The sequence below is a fragment of the Varanus komodoensis genome, unplaced genomic scaffold (assembly GCF_004798865.1).
Source record: "Varanus komodoensis strain SLA01 unplaced genomic scaffold, ASM479886v1 scaffold7_3, whole genome shotgun sequence".
NCBI classification, from domain to species: domain Eukaryota; kingdom Metazoa; phylum Chordata; class Lepidosauria; order Squamata; family Varanidae; genus Varanus; species Varanus komodoensis.
In genome coordinates, this window is record NW_025336480.1 from 12,967,137 (window position 1) to 12,983,634 (window position 16,498).

General features: G+C 42.8%; 1 protein-coding gene across 1 annotated transcript in view; it reads right to left on the reverse strand.

The window, feature by feature from the left end:
- TRPC7 (transient receptor potential cation channel subfamily C member 7) overlaps positions 1-16,498 on the reverse strand; it is a 147,390-nt gene that overhangs the window by 44,193 nt on the left and 86,699 nt on the right. The window contains exons 3-4 of the mRNA XM_044454606.1: positions 13,505-13,669; positions 4,032-4,248 (exon numbers count right to left, since the gene is read on the reverse strand). Coding sequence (XP_044310541.1) covers positions 4,032-4,248; positions 13,505-13,669 — 382 coding nt within the window. The remainder of the gene's footprint in view (positions 1-4,031; positions 4,249-13,504; positions 13,670-16,498) is intronic.

Sequence of the window (16,498 nt, forward strand, 5' to 3'; positions counted from 1 at the left end):
GTTTTGATTTTGGAAAATACAGTTTCTCATAAAATTCATTGTTCACCCCAGTTCATTCTACTGAACTTGATATAGCAGATTAATTCTGAATATGGGATTCATTTCAAAACAATCGAAACACGAAGGCAGATTAAAGCAAACACTGTATCCTCTGTCTAGACTGCAAAGACAGGTGGCACAGTTTTCAGAAGAGAGGGGACCCCGAGCCCACCTAAGCCCTGTGCTGAAGAACTACACTTGCTATTAGCTACCAAGCCATTTTCATGGTTAGGTTATTATCATACAAAGCCCTAAACAGCTTAGGATCAAGACGACTAGCAGATCCTTGCTTGTAGATACTGAAAGGCTGATCATGTTACATTTCTATACCATCCGTAGCTGAAGCAATTCACAACATTCTTGTCATCCATCCAGATGTCAACCAGGCCCGACCCTGCTTGGCTTCAAAGATTAATCAGGACCAGGCACTTTGGGCAATATGGAGGAATGCTGCTGTGCAGCACCTCAAGGGCCGCTCTTAGTCATGGTGCCCGTCCTGTGATGATGGTGGGTGGGAGACTCTCTTGTGCAGTTCGGAAAGTTTGTCATCTTTTAAATGCATCCTGAAAATATACCTGCTCGCCCAAGCTTTCCCTGGCCTATAGACAAATCAGCCATGTGGCTCCATCTTACTACCCCAGCAGTGTCCTGTTGTTCTTGTTGTGTTGCTGTCAAAATTTTCAATGTGATTTTAATTGTGGTATTAATATTTATATATATATAGAAACCTCCTGGGATTTTTGCTTCATTTTAAGCTGCATGGGAATAGTATAAATAAGTATATAAATTGATTAATGAAATCAGAATATCTCCTGTGGAAAATCTAGAGGCAAAACCCAAACAGATCCTTTTTAAAAACCTTTTATGTATCTGTAGCTTTTGAAAACACCCCATTCTCAATCTCCTTGAAGGTATTTTCATAAATATGATTTTTAAAAATAAATAATTCATGCTGTCATTCATGAATTTTTTACAGCTTGTCATTTATTCACTTTTTCAAATCTAATCTCTTCCTCAGTTCGTGCTTAATACATTTTCATTTGAGAGAGCATGTACTGATGCAGTTTCTTATTTCCAGTGCAAACAGGCGGGAGCAGAGCCCGTGAGGCCGATTGTCTGAAGGACATGGTCAGCTTTTCATCAATAACACAAATGCCGTCTCCACTTCTGGCAAGCAACCGACTGGCCCTTTGGGAGTTCTGATTATTGATTGATTTAAGGCTTTTATAGACTGTCCATCTAATCATGTCTTGGGACGGTTTACCACAAAGATCCTAGAAGGCTCGAGTTCTCTGGGCAGTCTACAACAATGCATTAGAAATAAATAAAATATAAACCTCGTGCAAGCAACACATTACAATGGGTAAAATATACAGCAAAACTGACCTGTGAAAAGAAAAGAGTGTCACCTGGGATGAGTAATTCCCTCAAGCTCCCAGGTAGCTGAATCTGTCTTTTGACATTTCTGTCCTAACCTGCTGCTGAGAAGTGTGGTGCCAGGCGGGGACAGGCCTCAATGGGGAGGCGAGGTTGTTCTACAGATGAGGAGCCAGCACTGATAAAGCCCTTCTCCTTGTTGCCACCCTCTGAGCCAACCTTGGGGTGGGAATTGGAGGAAGCCCCAGAGGCAGAATGTAGTGGCTGAGCTGGGAGAGACACTCCGACAGCTATTACAGTTCCAAGCCAAGGGAGGCTTTATCAGTTAAAACCAGCTCCTTGGATCGGGCCTGGATTTATACAGGCAGTCAATGCAACCAGGCCAGAACTGGTCTTCTATGTTCTAACCTGTGGGTCCCAGTCGTGACTCTTGTAAGGCTGCAAGAGCTCTGAGTGGGTATATGCCGGTTCAGGGCAGATGCCCCCCACTTTGTCTTTGGCTCCACTCATACCTGAGTTCCTTTGAAATGGAATTCAACCCTCAGGCTGGAAGGAGCGTGTATTTTTACAGCATATTTGCATGGGTGTTTCTTAGTCCCAGCTTGGATTCCCACAAATGCTTGTGCCAGGGAAAAGTTAGCACTAGCATTTGACACACAGGTATAAACACTTGGCTAGTGACGCTCATGGATTCAGGTGAGAAATCTACATCTGAATGCCTGTAGTTTTGCATGACTGCCTGACCATTGGTGCAAACTACTGCAAGGCAGTATAGGCAGCTGCTTTCCTATACTCTGAACTGTAACATATGTCAATGAAACAGTCTCCAGAGAAACAGCTTCTGGGATCAATGGACTTTGTGCAACATTCTCCCACTTAAACTGTGCCGTTTGCTCTGCCAGCACAAATTCCCCAGCTCTGCCATTTAATTTGCTGGAGAATCAATGGGAGGCATGCTCTGGCGCCGTTTGGCTTAGAGGGATCGGCAAGTAAAATCAAACCCTTGAGGAGAATGCAGAGAGAATGAGAGAGAGAGAGACAGAGGGAGAATTAAGAGAGCCTCAGTAAGAGCTTCATGGCAATTTTCTTACCATTGGATAAGAAAATTGAGCAGTCCTTCAGGCAGGATGTTCCCTTCCCTGCCATAGGACTGCAAGTATAAATGCAACGGAATCCAGTCATGCTGCTCTTCCTTTCAGAGCTGAGCAGAAGGGTTTAACTTCTGGATCCAAAGTGTAACTGTGGATCAGCAGTGGCACAGGTTTTCAGAAGAGGTGGAGAGGTTCTGTGGCCCTGGATAGCATCAAATTCCCAGTCCTGACACTGGGAAAGAATTCTCACCCCAGAGCTGAAAACCTGCACGTGGATGGTCCTCAGCACCCCACCGCAGCCACATGGGAAGAATCATCCAGCTGCTTCTCGGAGGCCATAAGACCAACCTCCAAGAATGAGGAGGAGGCTGCTTCCACCAGAATCTGGTGTATCCCGGTGGTATTCCAGCCTCCTCCCTTGCTCACCTGAACCATTGTAGCTAGTTGATTTGCAGGTGTAGGAGCAGAAAGGTGAAGATTGCTTTGTTTCCCTCCTGCCCTGCATGGGATCCTCTTAAATCTTGAGATCTTAAACCTGCACTGGATTGTGTCCAAGAATCATATGCTAAATTTGTCCCATGGAAAGGTTGTAGGGCACAATCCCATTCACATTAAAAGTCTCCAACACCCAGCATGTCCCAGCCAGCCAAAGTTTTTTTTCCATCTGGACGTGCATAGGATTGCACCTTTAATTTGGGAATCTACTTTTCCATGCCTCTCCCATAGTTCCTGTTGATAGCTGCCTCTTTCTGCATGATCTTAGAGCTAAAATACACATTTGACCTGCACTGCAAGCAGGGATTTGAACAGAAATGAATTATTCTAAATAATTCATGTGGGATAGTGACATATTGGAGAATGGGACAAATCTGCACACTTTGTGGCCACCAGGACCATGGACTGGGGAAGCTGAACCTTTGATCCACATGACAAGTGAGGGAGGGAGGGATCTACCATTTTCAGTTTCTACAGCTCCTTATTTTTCCAGTTTTGGGTTCAAACCATTTACAGAGATCTTAGTTCATTTTCCCCAAACTCTGAGTATTTCTTTTTAAAGTTCTCCTTTAAATTAATAAACATATTTGTGCATATTTCTCCTAATATATGCATTTTAATACATTCCTGCTTTATGTACATATTTTTACAAGCAGCTTTCCTAATAAAATGCATCTTTAAAAACGATATCATGTAATTTTTGCATCTCTGTGCACATTTTCAACTAAATAATGCTCCTGCAAAATTTGGACACGTGCAAATTTCAAAGGATAACCAAGTTTTAGTTTGCAAAGTGGTTCTAAAGTTTGAAGTTAAGTTTGCAATATGAGGTGAACGAACTCATTTTTCCACCCTGGTGGATCCAGCAAGAGCAGAACGAGTTGGAAAGAGCTGTCACGGAAGGCCACCCCTGCTGCAGCTCTACTGTGGTCTGCAGCCTTTGGCCCCAAACTCACTCTTGCCCTCCACCCCTCTGGGTTCCCTCAACTTGTGTGCACAGGACTGAGTCAAGACTGCAGCTCCACTTACCTAGAACCCACTTCATAATGAGCATTTCTGTCCACGAGAACTGTGTTGTTTTTACTCTAAATATCTGTTTGGGATGGTCCATGGCCGTCTCATTGGGAAGCAGCTTTACTCCTTCAAATCGGTCTGAGGCATTCACAACTAACAGTCCAAGAAAAATTGTAAAAGAAACTGCATGTGCCACAAACTTCATGAAGGGGCTCCGGAGTGTACGTCCCAGCTGAAAATTGAACACATACAAGTCAGAAGGTTGCTTCTGGCCTTCTCTGATTTTCATGGGCTTTGAGTTTTTATTGCAGGGCAAGCAAGACTTGTTTCCCTTTATGAACTGTAGATTCATCATCAAGGACTGGCTTGTATCCGAAGGTGCCTTCTCCTAGGAAAGGCACCTCCACCCTTACAACGCCAGGCAGCCTCTCACATTCGGGTGATTCCCCCATCCTGCTGCAGCCCCATGTACCACTCCTGAGGATTCCCTGGCCCTCCGATGTAGCTTCTGGGGGGTCACAGGAAGCGCCGGATCAAGGCTGCAGGAGACTACCGCTATCCCCAATACCCAACTCATGCCTAACATTTTTACACACATTTAGCAATGCACAATAACAATGCAAAGACATTTTTGACTATGTATTTGAGCGGAAGCAATCTCCTGTGCTTTTCTGCACACAGAAGACTAATATCCTTCCATGGAAGAGAATGCAAATGCAGACACTTTTTACAGTACACAGGCGCAGGAAACATAAACACACATCAAAGTAGCTCTCTCCTCACCTCCTTCTTTGTCACCCACGCATATACACCCGCCAGGAAAAGGCACATGCTGACTCAGTGACTCATTTCAACAACATCCAGGCAGGACACACGTGTGCTTCACCAGCGCTGGTGCAGAGCAGGCCACTGCCTGAAAAGGACCGGCAAGCGCCTCCTGCATCTCACTGGGTGACCTTGGGCTAGCTTAACAAGCCTCACAAGGCTGTTGTCAGGATAAACATCTGCTGCTCTTGCAGGAAAGGTAAACTATCCATGTAATAAAATAAATGATTCTGTTCTAGAGAAACTATTGTCTTGTGTTATGTTCCTAATAGGCCTCCACAGCATGTAAAATGGCAATCTGGTCGTTGCATTAATGTGTACACTCAGGTGTGTACACTGGAGAAAAGATTCATGCAGGACCCCACCTGGAGAGTTCTCTTTTACAGGCCCTGGGGAAGGAGTCAGGAGGCTGACACCAAGCCTTATGACTCATATTAAACATTCATATTTTGAAAAAGGACTTCTTGCTTCTCCTAGGTTCCATCCCATATGCTTGCGCATTAAATCAAACCAAATTTATTAACAGCTAAAACAAAGAAAGTCTTGTCACAACTTCCAGCTAACAAATTAATTCTGCCATAAGCTTTCATGGGCCATAGACTACTTCATTAGATGCATGGTGTATTATAAAGATTTCCAAGTTTATAGATGGTACATGCAGTGGTGGTGGGAGAACGGTAAAAAGTGAGGAAGAAAATTCAATGCAGAAAGGATTAAATGAAAGAAGTGAAGAAAAGTGTCCTCTGACATCACTGTTTACAGTCCCCCCACTACCCTGTATGTAATGTAGGAGGCTGACCAACACATCTGAAGGAGATTCAAGTGACTTTGCGTTTCTATGAATACGCCCCATGGAGCTCACAGCAGACTGACACCTCTCAATTCCAGGGACTCGTGGGCTGTTCTTTAACCTTTGAAACACGTCTGGGCTAAAGGAGGTGGGAAGGTGTCCAAGGGAAGGTCAGCCTCCTGGACAGCAGAATACCCCATGACTAAAAAGCTCAGAAAGGCCACCATCTCAGTTTCCACAGCATGCTATGGTCCTGATCCAAAGTAGGGCTGTGCACACTTGCAAGAAGTAAGGAAGGCTCCTGTTGATTTGACTGTGCCTGCTAGATGGAGGGTTTTATTTGGCTTATAGGAATCAATGATGAATGGAGCCAGCCCCTGTGTAATGTGTTTGGGATAATGTAATGTAAATTACTTGCAACCTGGTGGCATCTGTACATGAGACCTTTGTCTTCTGAATAAGAATGACACAGAAGTCACCCTTACGCATCAACCTTCCCCAGTGAGATGTGCTCCAGATATTTTAGATTATGGCTATTTTGGCTGGAGTTCATGAGAGCTATAGACTGAAACATCTGGACTACAACAAGTTGGGATAGGCTTTTCATAGGTTATTACATCTCTACTATTTAATTTATATTTCAGAGGACCTAAATCTAATAGGAGTAAGAATGTTAAAGCATTTGCTACAACAAAAAGTTCTAGATATGATAAATAATTAGTACTCCTACAATTAGATGCTCAGGCATTTGTTTGATTCATCTGGTTATCTTCCAAATGAGCAACTGAACAATGAAATGAGTGCCTCTTTAATAGTCAATAAAAGAGAGTGAATGCATACCAGAAGCATCCCTAAGGGCCCAACTAAATATGACAACTGAATAACAGAGGTACAGGATTGACCCTTTAGTCAAAGCAAATCAGGGGAGGGAAGGGGAGGGGAGGAGGATTCACAATTAAAAACCTCAACATTCTAGTGCTTATAAAAATTATACCAACTTAGCTAATAGCACCTAAGATCTCTCCAAGGAGTAGAAGTTCAAAAGTAGTCCAATAAGAGTCGTCACAGACACTGCAAGTTTAAAAAGGCTGAAAACTGACACAATTATACTTTTGGCCTAGGTTGTAGCCAAACATATCATACTTTCCTTTCAAATTCTGTGAGAAATTGCTGTTGTACTTTTTTCAGGTTTGTTGAGGAGGTGTGAGTTTAATTGGCTTGGTGACACCAAAAATTGATGAAGGTTTCTTTGCCCCAGGAAAAGTCATGGCAGTAACTGTGGCAAAGTTCTTCTGGGGATGCTCAGTTTCCCAAACTCTGAACCAAGGAGGCTGCCAGCACGGATGCTGCCACACCTGCCAGTGTTCCTGTTGGCATATTGATGGAAAGAGGGCAGCAAGAAATCATCAGCTGAGAAAAGAAAGGGAATTTTGAAGGTCGAGGGAATTCCTTGCACTGATGAAGAAGGGATGCCGAATGAAGGGAGAGTTTGCTGGAATTTTGCGCAAGCTTCCCCAGAACCATCATAAACCATTATAAACATCCAGTGGTGTTCATGTGTACCATCCTATTAATTGAATGACTTGTTAGTGTCTGCTTTTAGGTTGCGTTTTGTTTTGTAGCCTTTTCAGGACAGTGTAATTGCACTTTTCCTTTTTAAAAAGCAGGGGAAATCAGTGACTGAAACCCTGCCAGTGTAAGAGCAAAGACCATCTCATGTTGGCTCATGCTCCCCAAGTGAGAGTATTGGAAGCTAAGCCAGATGCTTTCACAGGCCAGCTCCATGACCTGTTGCACTGTAATGCGATTGCACAAGTCACAAATGTTACTGACGGCAAGCAACCCACACAAGGATTCTTCTAGCAATACAAAAAAGCTCTTAAGCTTCATAAGGTGGCACAGGCCCAGGACGAAGCGGGACAGCTTTGCTTGTGGCAGGATGCTTGTGGTTCTCCATCAGCCCCGTCTGGATCCAGGAAAATCGTGAGTGCATCAAGAGAAGTTGTACACATACTCAGTTCGAGAAGACGCACAGCAGCAGCATCGCTCGGGCGGCACAGCTGCCGAGGCACCAGGCTTAGCCGCCAGTTTTCTGCCTAAGGAGGCCAAGACAGAGGGTGCTGTGTTTCCCCCCAGTGCCCCATTTTGCTGTTCAAGCTGGATTCCTATCTCTCCAGTTCGCGTTGGCTCTATGCTATTGCCCAATCCTTCATTTTAGAACAGTGGTTTACTTGGGAGGAATATTTTAAAGTTTCCCTTGTGCCAAGAAACTCTTAGCGGTAACAGAATTGTTCAGGGGAGAAATATTATTACCTTTTAAAAAGAACACAAATAGATATGCAGTGCTTGCCAGGTCTGGAAAGACTTTTGGGGAAACTAAGTGACATCAAAAGTCTGAAATGATTTTCTCCCAGTGTAAGAGCAAGATCTCTCGCCTTCCTCTCAATTTTTTATAGTGCTTCTGCACACACTTTAATCATGCATACATACAGTTCTTTGAAGTCAGGGGATCTTTTTAAAGTTAAAGAACATACATAAATACTTCTGCTAGATCTGAAACTGAGCTTGCACGGTGTTAGCACAGCAAGCTCACCAAGTGTTGACACAATTTTTGGCACATTTTTGTGTTGGCATCTCCTCAAAGCTTAGAACACCTATGGCTGGGTATTCCCATGCTGACAACTGAATGCATGGCACTGGGGAAAGTTTCGATAATTTTAAATTATATATGAACTGTAAAAAAAATGAGCATGGAAAGTTTTGCCCTCCCCATGTTCCAACAGCATTTGCAATGAAAAGCTAAAAGAAACACAAAGTATATCCTCAAGCATTTGCAATGAAAAACTAAAAGGGGCACAAAGTATATTCACCTGATCTCGAAATGTCATGTTCAAAGAACTGATCCAATAAGACTTTGTGGTCAGAGGAAAAGTAGGACCTCTGCAACTATTCGAGCAAATAGGTGCCCTGCATCATGAAGGACATGGGGGAGATGCAAAAATGTGTGAGCATGGGGTAACATGGCATCATTTTTCCTTGGGAGGACTGGAGACTTCAGGTTTGCCCATGCAAAAAGTCTGGCTGACAATTCATCAGTCTTAGGAATTATCCAGTGTTGATACTGGACGGTGAATCCGATCCAGGCTTTGTTGGATGTGCTTTTGTCCTTTGGCCTCTCCCTGCAGTATGGGGGGCCACAGGTGCCAGCCTCCCCCTCAGGTGCAGCTCCCACTACCCCCTGCTGCTGCTTCTGTGACACCCAAATTCACTGTGGCAAAAAACTCAGCTGGTTAGAAAAAATATGTAGTGGCAAATAGTTGATCCTTTTGCTCCCACCGAGACATTCAGTGACACAGAGGCAGCAGGGGTGCAGCCTTTGCAGGGGGAAAGAATCTGGGGAGTAGGAAATGGCCCATGGGGCCCCTGAAGGGTAGTCCACCCTTGCCCTACAGGTCCTGATTCTACAGAAAAGCAAGCTTGCTGGAATATTACTGCAGCTGGGTAGCCTCAAAATGATCCCAGCAAAGTCAAAGGCATGTAAGTCTCGAGTATTTTGACTGGATACTCTGATGCAAGGATGAGGAACATCTGGTACAGCCTAAACTGGGGCTCCTAGCTGCTAACGTGTTCCCCAGACCCAATTCCAGAAGGAAAAAGCTCTCGTTGCCTTTCTTGGGAAGTAGAGAAAAGCTGTTATCTTGGTTTACTGCTGTGGGTGTTGCTGCTGATTCAGTCTGACCTCCTTCTGAGAAGCGTCCTTCAGAAGTTTGCACTATTCAGCTGCGAGCACATGCAGGGGCTTGTTATCTCCACCGCTGCTTGAAAGTGCTGCTGAGAGATTCATTCCTGCCCACTTCTAAGCAGCTATGCAGAAATCTGCCCGGCTTATCACTGAACAGGTTTAAAATGGCCACAAATTAACATTTTGGCCCCAGGTGCACTGCCTGAAGAAGTTTTCCTACCTCCAGTTTGATGCATGTGGTTTTCCCTTTACCATCAAAGTCAATGGGGCTTAAAGATGTGTGTTTAATTGGATCGTGCTTATAGTGACTACAATAAATAATATGTTGCAATGAAATACTGTGCTCAGTCAGTCAGCACTAAATAGCCAGGATCTCAGGAAGGTTTGAGGGGTAGGGAATAATTCAGTCTCAATAATCTGAACAATAAGGGGAAGGAAATGGAGTTGATGGATGGGAGGAGCATAGGAGTGGCGCTCCCTCCCATCAGAGAGGGATGCAAACCTGGATCGGAGTGCTACAGACCTAAGAAGCAAGGTTGGGTGGGGGTGGGTTGGCTATGAAGTGAGTGGTAACCCCCCCCCCCCCACAACATAGACACTATAGAGCTGTAGGAGGAGGTTTCAGGGCAGGTTATGCATCATGCTGAGCACCCACATCTCTATATGATACAGTCAGTAGGGACATGGTCCATTTATACATATGTGCATATATAAAATGGCATTAAAGTTATTAAGTGCCTTCCGTGCCAATAGATGACTTCGTCATGAGTTCTTGCTTGCTTATTTGGTGCTGCTCTCTCCAAGTAGGTTATCTGAGAGGACTGTCCCTCTTCTCCCTTCAGAGGAAAGCAATTCTTCAGGAACTACTTAGTAATCATCGGAGGAGGGAGGCGAGACCACAGCAAGTTACTTTAAGCATTTCTAGCTTTCTGCTCCTCCAGCAAGACTTTGTATTCCTTTGTTGGGAGCTCTTCTCTTCTCTTCTCTTCTCTTCTCTTCTCTTCTCTTCTCTTCTCTTCTCTTTTCTCAGGAGTGTGGGTATCAAGTGTGTTTCCTTGGTAAAGGATAATAAAAGGTAGCTTTTTCCTGAATGGAATATAACACTGGCAAATAGTGTTTCCAAAATGTCATTTGTCATTTTTAAATTGACACCAATTGTCTAACTAGGGCTGGGGATTTCTGTGACCCTCTGAAGTCCCCACTGTTTGGGGACTTTAACTGCATCAGCCAGACCGCATGGCCTATAAGCACCTTTTTGGCACACTTTTAGATAAGACTGTTAATCCAGCAAAGACTCGGTGCACTCTTCCACAATTAACGTTAGCACACCCATTGTTACTAAAGTGAACTTGATCTATACAGAAGCAAATGAACTCTTTTTAATATCGTTTTCCTTCTCCACTGATGTAAAAAAAATCCATATTCAATCAGACTTGCATCAATATTTTATTTCTAAGCTTTAGAAATGTTACTTGGAGTGATAGCTTTAAAATCTTCATAAAAATCTCATTTATAGATAGATAAATATTGCAGATCTCCAAAGCTTCTGAACCATCTCAAAAACAAACTTGGATATTATTGGTATCTTACTAGACATTATTTCACTCAGCTGGAGTACTCCGAAATCTGCTGCCCTCCAACAACATACAAATTCTATTTATTCTTAAATTGTTTTTTTCTTTTCATTCTTGTTATGATTTAGAAGGAATGCCTTGGGAAAAAAAGTCTTAAGGAAGAGTGAATGGAACAAAATAATGTATTATTTGTTAGAAAACAAAGCCAAAAGAGATTCGTGTTTTCATAATTTACATAATTTAAAAATGCTAGTTAGATAGGAAATATTTTCTAATGGTGTTAGCATTTAAATACCACATCTTGCCTTGTTTGCTCTATAACTTTAAATGTATTCTGCAAAACTGGTCTTTTTAACAGACGATGGGTGAAATCTTATGCATGTTTAGACAGAAAAAGCTGTAGACTTTTTTCTGTCTAAATATGCATGGAAATGCACTCTAATGTTTTCAGATTTGAAATTAGAGCTTCTCCTAACTGTCCACACATTTCTAATTTAATTTCCATGGCAAGGTCAAGTCCCCTGACCTGTATGTTTAAACTACATCAGAGAAAATACTTGTAATGTCTTAGTAAGCTGCATCTCCATGGTCCATTTCTGTTTCATTTAACCATTCCTGTTCACCATCTCTTGGCTCTGTAGAGCCTTCTATGCAAAATGAAAAGGCCAATTATTATTTTACAAACAATGCCTGTTTTTCTCCAAAATGATGGTCAGAATATGTAGGGTTTATGAAGTAACCCTTGTCAGGGTGTAGGCCTCTACGCTAGTGGTCATTAGGTACAAAACAAAACACATTGAGATGCTTTTGCATATAGGGTGGGGTATAAATATTTTAAGTAAAATAAATAAATAAAAATAAATATTAGATATACCAGAAAAATGTATTATGTATACATTTTTACATTAAAAAGCTCCTACTTTTTAAAGGGTTTCTATGCAGTTACTTTTGTGACCAGTCAGATGTTAGAAGCTTCACCTCCTGCCATTAACCAAGTTTAAATCAATTTCCCTGTCAGGTTCCATCACAAGCTTGACAACGAGGGTTTGAAAGGCAGGTCTTCTTTCCGGTCAGGTTTGACTTCCACTTGGACTATTCTCCTGAAGCCTTCAGTCTGGCCCAGCAGCTGCTTAGTCTTTAGACCACCAACATCAAGCTGACACTCCACCTCTTCCCTCTGGAGGCTGCTTCAGGAGTCTTCCTCTTCTCATTTGCAGACTTTCTACAGTCTCTTGCCTGAAGTGCTCTCAGCTTGGTCTCCAGGTCTTAGAGCTGCCCTTCTTCCTGGCTGTTGTCATCTTGAGGCTCCTTGGTCTCTCTCTTATGATGCTTCCTTAGGCATATTTGCCCGACAAACTTCCCCTAGATGCTTCCTCACTATATTTGGTCCAGTCAGAATCTTCCAGCCAATCAACTTTGGCCAACATTGCATCTTCCCTGCTTGGTTTAGGACAGGTGGGCCTCTTTAGAACGCTCAGTTATTCTCCAATGAGATGGCACCGGCTTTGATCACACCTTTCCATACTGCATACCTTCCCTTCTCATGTTCACCTCTTATGGATAACTGCTTTTTCCAACACATCTCATTTAAAATGCAATTTCCACAGACACAGACCTGGAGTAAGAAGCTGCATTCCCCTTCCACTATTAACCCACTCAGACCCTCAGTAACTGAAACAAAATCTTAAAGTTACATGTTTAGCTCACTTTCAGTGTCTTCACAGGATTTGAGCCAGGCTTAGTCATGCCAGTGAGTCTTGGTAAATTCAATGGGACATCAGTCATGACTAACTTAAGTCTCATTAACTTTCAGTGTGTATACTCTAAGCATGACTAAGTCTGGATCCAACTCTTAGCATTTCATTTCTCTTCCACAAGGAAGTGGGGCTAGCACGTGCTGGGGTCAAAGCTGCTTTATCTAATTTAGACTAGCATGAGCTCTCGGAAGTCAAAGTCTGGGACATGGTCTTATTTTCCAGCACAACTTCCCTGAAAGCTTTAACTCAGGGGTGAGAAAGATGTTCAGCTTCCATTATCCCTTATGGCTGGTTATATTGTATGTTGAAGCCCACCAACATTGCCCATCACTGTTTATTTTATTATTCTAATTAATTAATTTTTACTAGGGATGCCTGGCACTGAACATATATGCAGAGTAAATGTGTTCTCTGCTCCTAGAGCCATCGCACAGATCTCTCCATATCTGTAGATCCTGTAAGGCATTTGTTTTCATATTTGTCAGTAACAAGTAAAAGTAGCCGGAAGTCCTCATTTACATCCCCTCCTTTTCTTACATGTCTCTAAAGAGTGTTGCTTTCCTTTACATTTCCAGAACCTTTGGGAACAAATTTCAAAGAGGATTGAATTTCCTTCTGGTTGGTTGGCTTCTTCCCATCCCCTGATCACCCATCAAAAGACCCGTGAGACTTTCTTGTAATCCTTGCGCAATCAAATACAACAAGGTTCATTTGTTATCTTAAGCCTTTCACGTTTGCATCAAGCCCACAGAACATAGGTAAATAATGATAAATAAACATGCACCTTAACCAATCTGTACCTTGCTGCATGGAGCAATCCAATATGCTATGGCAAGGAAGGGAAGGCCTATGGAGACTCCAAAGACAGCCAAGAATTTCACAGCCATCGACTGCTGGCGTAAGCCTGAGAGATTTTCGTACCACATGGTGAGCAACTGCTGCTGACAGTTGGGATGAGCAACAAACTGCAAGAGGAAAATAAAGGTAAGCATTGCCTGAAGAATTAAAACAGCATGCTGTGCGCATCCACCGCTGCAGAGACCAGCATGGAGACCAGAGGATGCGTTTAGCAGTCAAAAAGGTGTAAGCAGATGGAGCACTTGCAAAACATTTAGAGCTTTTGGCAAATGCTCGAACCAAATATTTAGGGTTTGGCTCCCTGCAGTTAGTACACGTCATCAGTACCTTAGCAAAGAAAAAAACTGGTTCAGCAGTTCAGCCTCCTATCCATGCAGATTTGTCTCTGACATCGAACAGCACTGGGTTCACACAACACAAGAAGCAACCCAGCATGGTTCCTGCCCCCCTTTTCCTTTTCGGTCTCGATGTGCCTGATGTAACGATGAAGTGGTCTCTACACTAGTGTGGTTTCCACCCTCAGTGTTCAGTCCTCCCAGTGCTGGCACATATTCAATCAGCCACCAATCAGTTGAAATTCAACCCCCTGTTGGAGAGCCGGAGTAGTTTCTGCAACACTTTCCAGGGGACACTGTGCGAGGACCATGGAAACCATGACACTGGGCTCAGACAATCAGAAAAAGCATGGTGAAGCAGGGGAACCATCGGACAGAACATTGTTTCTTACTGGGGTTTCTAAACACCGAATGTGCCGCATTGAAATACCATGATGAGGCTCAGAGGACACATCTTGAAATAAAAACGAGCAGAATTTGTGGTGTCATGCAAAGCCACTCAGTGTCACAGCAACTGGAGTTTGAGCTGCCATCTTCTGTTGTATTTATCACCTAAGTATCTGTAGTCAATAAAACACAAGTACTAAAGTACTCCACTTAGGTTTTATTCTCACAGTAGCTCTACTGTGTGAGGATTTCAAGAAATATTCAAGAATCTCTCATAATTCTTCACCTAAGAACTTTGCTCTGTGAAATGCAGCATTCAGAACATTATCTAAGGAAGACTGATAAATGGCTAATAAACAATGCCTGCAGAGAGACAGTCCTGGGCTAACATTCATTAAATAAATGAATAGGTAAGTAAAATGTGAATCAAAACAGAATAATCCTTTGGTTTGCACCATTCTATGAAATTTGTGATGTAGTTATAGGCTAAAGATATATAAAATGCATATATTAGGGAAACTAGGCAAAACTGCATGCATTAAGGAAGACTGTGGACAATATACAAGACAGAAAATATTGTATGAAAAAAATATTATTTGTGTGTGCATGTGCATGCAGACTAACACAGAAACTGGATTGAATTGACTTGTGATTGAGTGCATGAAGAACTGGGCTGGGCTGGAAATGCACTGATTTCTCCTATCTGTACAATCATGTTCATTTTTCTCTCAGTGCATGATGATATCATGGAACCATTTTTTAAGTGAGCCTATCATGAGGCATAATTTTCCAGAGAATTCTAAACCATTTACAAGGTGACTCAGCAGTCTAGAGTGTTGGCTCCATAAATTTGCCTAATTCACTTCTGCATATTATGACAGTGAATTTTATGGATTCAGAAATTAACTATGCACTCTATAAAGATTAACTTTTGTCCATCCTGATAATGGACACCTACCAGCTACCTGATAATTTCACTGAAAGCACTGACTTCTACCTTAGGGAAAGAGACCATGTTGGTCATGTTCCCTTTATTTCTACTCCTTGAAGGTAGCATTGTCACAAATGAGCAGGGAACACATAGCTCTCTGCCCAAATTATCTTCATCTGCACTGAAGTCCCAAAAGTACCTTATAGGTTACAAAAGTGGGTAATGGCTCTGTAAAATATGGTAAAACCTTAAAGCATTGGAAAATATCCAGTATTGGCTCTCCTAATTCCTTTACCATCTGAGACTAGTTCTAGTAATCACAGCAAGGACATTTTGGATAACATCTTAGCAGTGGATGGATACTGGTTTTCTCAGAGATCCTCCTGCCACTCTGAGGAAGCATGTGAGGATCTGCAACAGCATTCAAAAGGAACAACTATGGCATCGTTGTCAAAGAACATTGGGTTTCCTAGACACAAATACTTTGGAGGTCCATCTGTGTATAGCTGTCCAGCTTCACCACAGAGCTTCTTCCATTTCATCACATTTTTATAAACCATTTTGTGGTGGAACTGATTGATAAAGAACCTACCTTCAAAGGAACCCCATTATCTGTATCAATTACATTTATATCTCACCTTTCTTCCCTTTGCAAAAGCACCCAAGGCAGCTTGCCAGGACCGCCTCCTCTGCATTTTATCCTTCACCAACTCCGTGAAGTAGGCTAAGGTGAGCTCCACGGCGGCATGGGGTCTCGAACCCCAATCTCCTGAGTCCCCAGCCAGTTTTCTATCCACCCGCCCTGCCCCTTGCGCTGGCTTTCTACATTCAGTGCTCTCACTTCTGTGTCCATACTGACTGCACACGGACACGCACACTGTACATCCTTCCCCACCACCTCTGTTCCCAGAAAACGAACTACGCAACGGTGAATGTGGAGACCATGCATGCTTTGGAGCTGCCATGGCTCTGTGTCCTCTGGATTATGTTTTTTTCACCAGCACCTTTTTCGGTGTGACACATGATATGAAGCAGTGGCGGCCTGGAGTACTCACTTTAACCCTTAATCTCTCTCTGATGATTATATTTTTATTTCAATGGAACTTCAGAATGTGGTTGAGTTCAGAATGTGCTGTACAATTTCCCACTCATACTCTAAGAAATGTACCGCTTTTGTTCACCACCAGAATTAACTCATTTCCTTTACAGGGAGAAAAAGCCATGATCAAAATCCCTGCTTGCTTTTCCTTTCTTATGCAGAAACAATACAGAGCATTAACCCT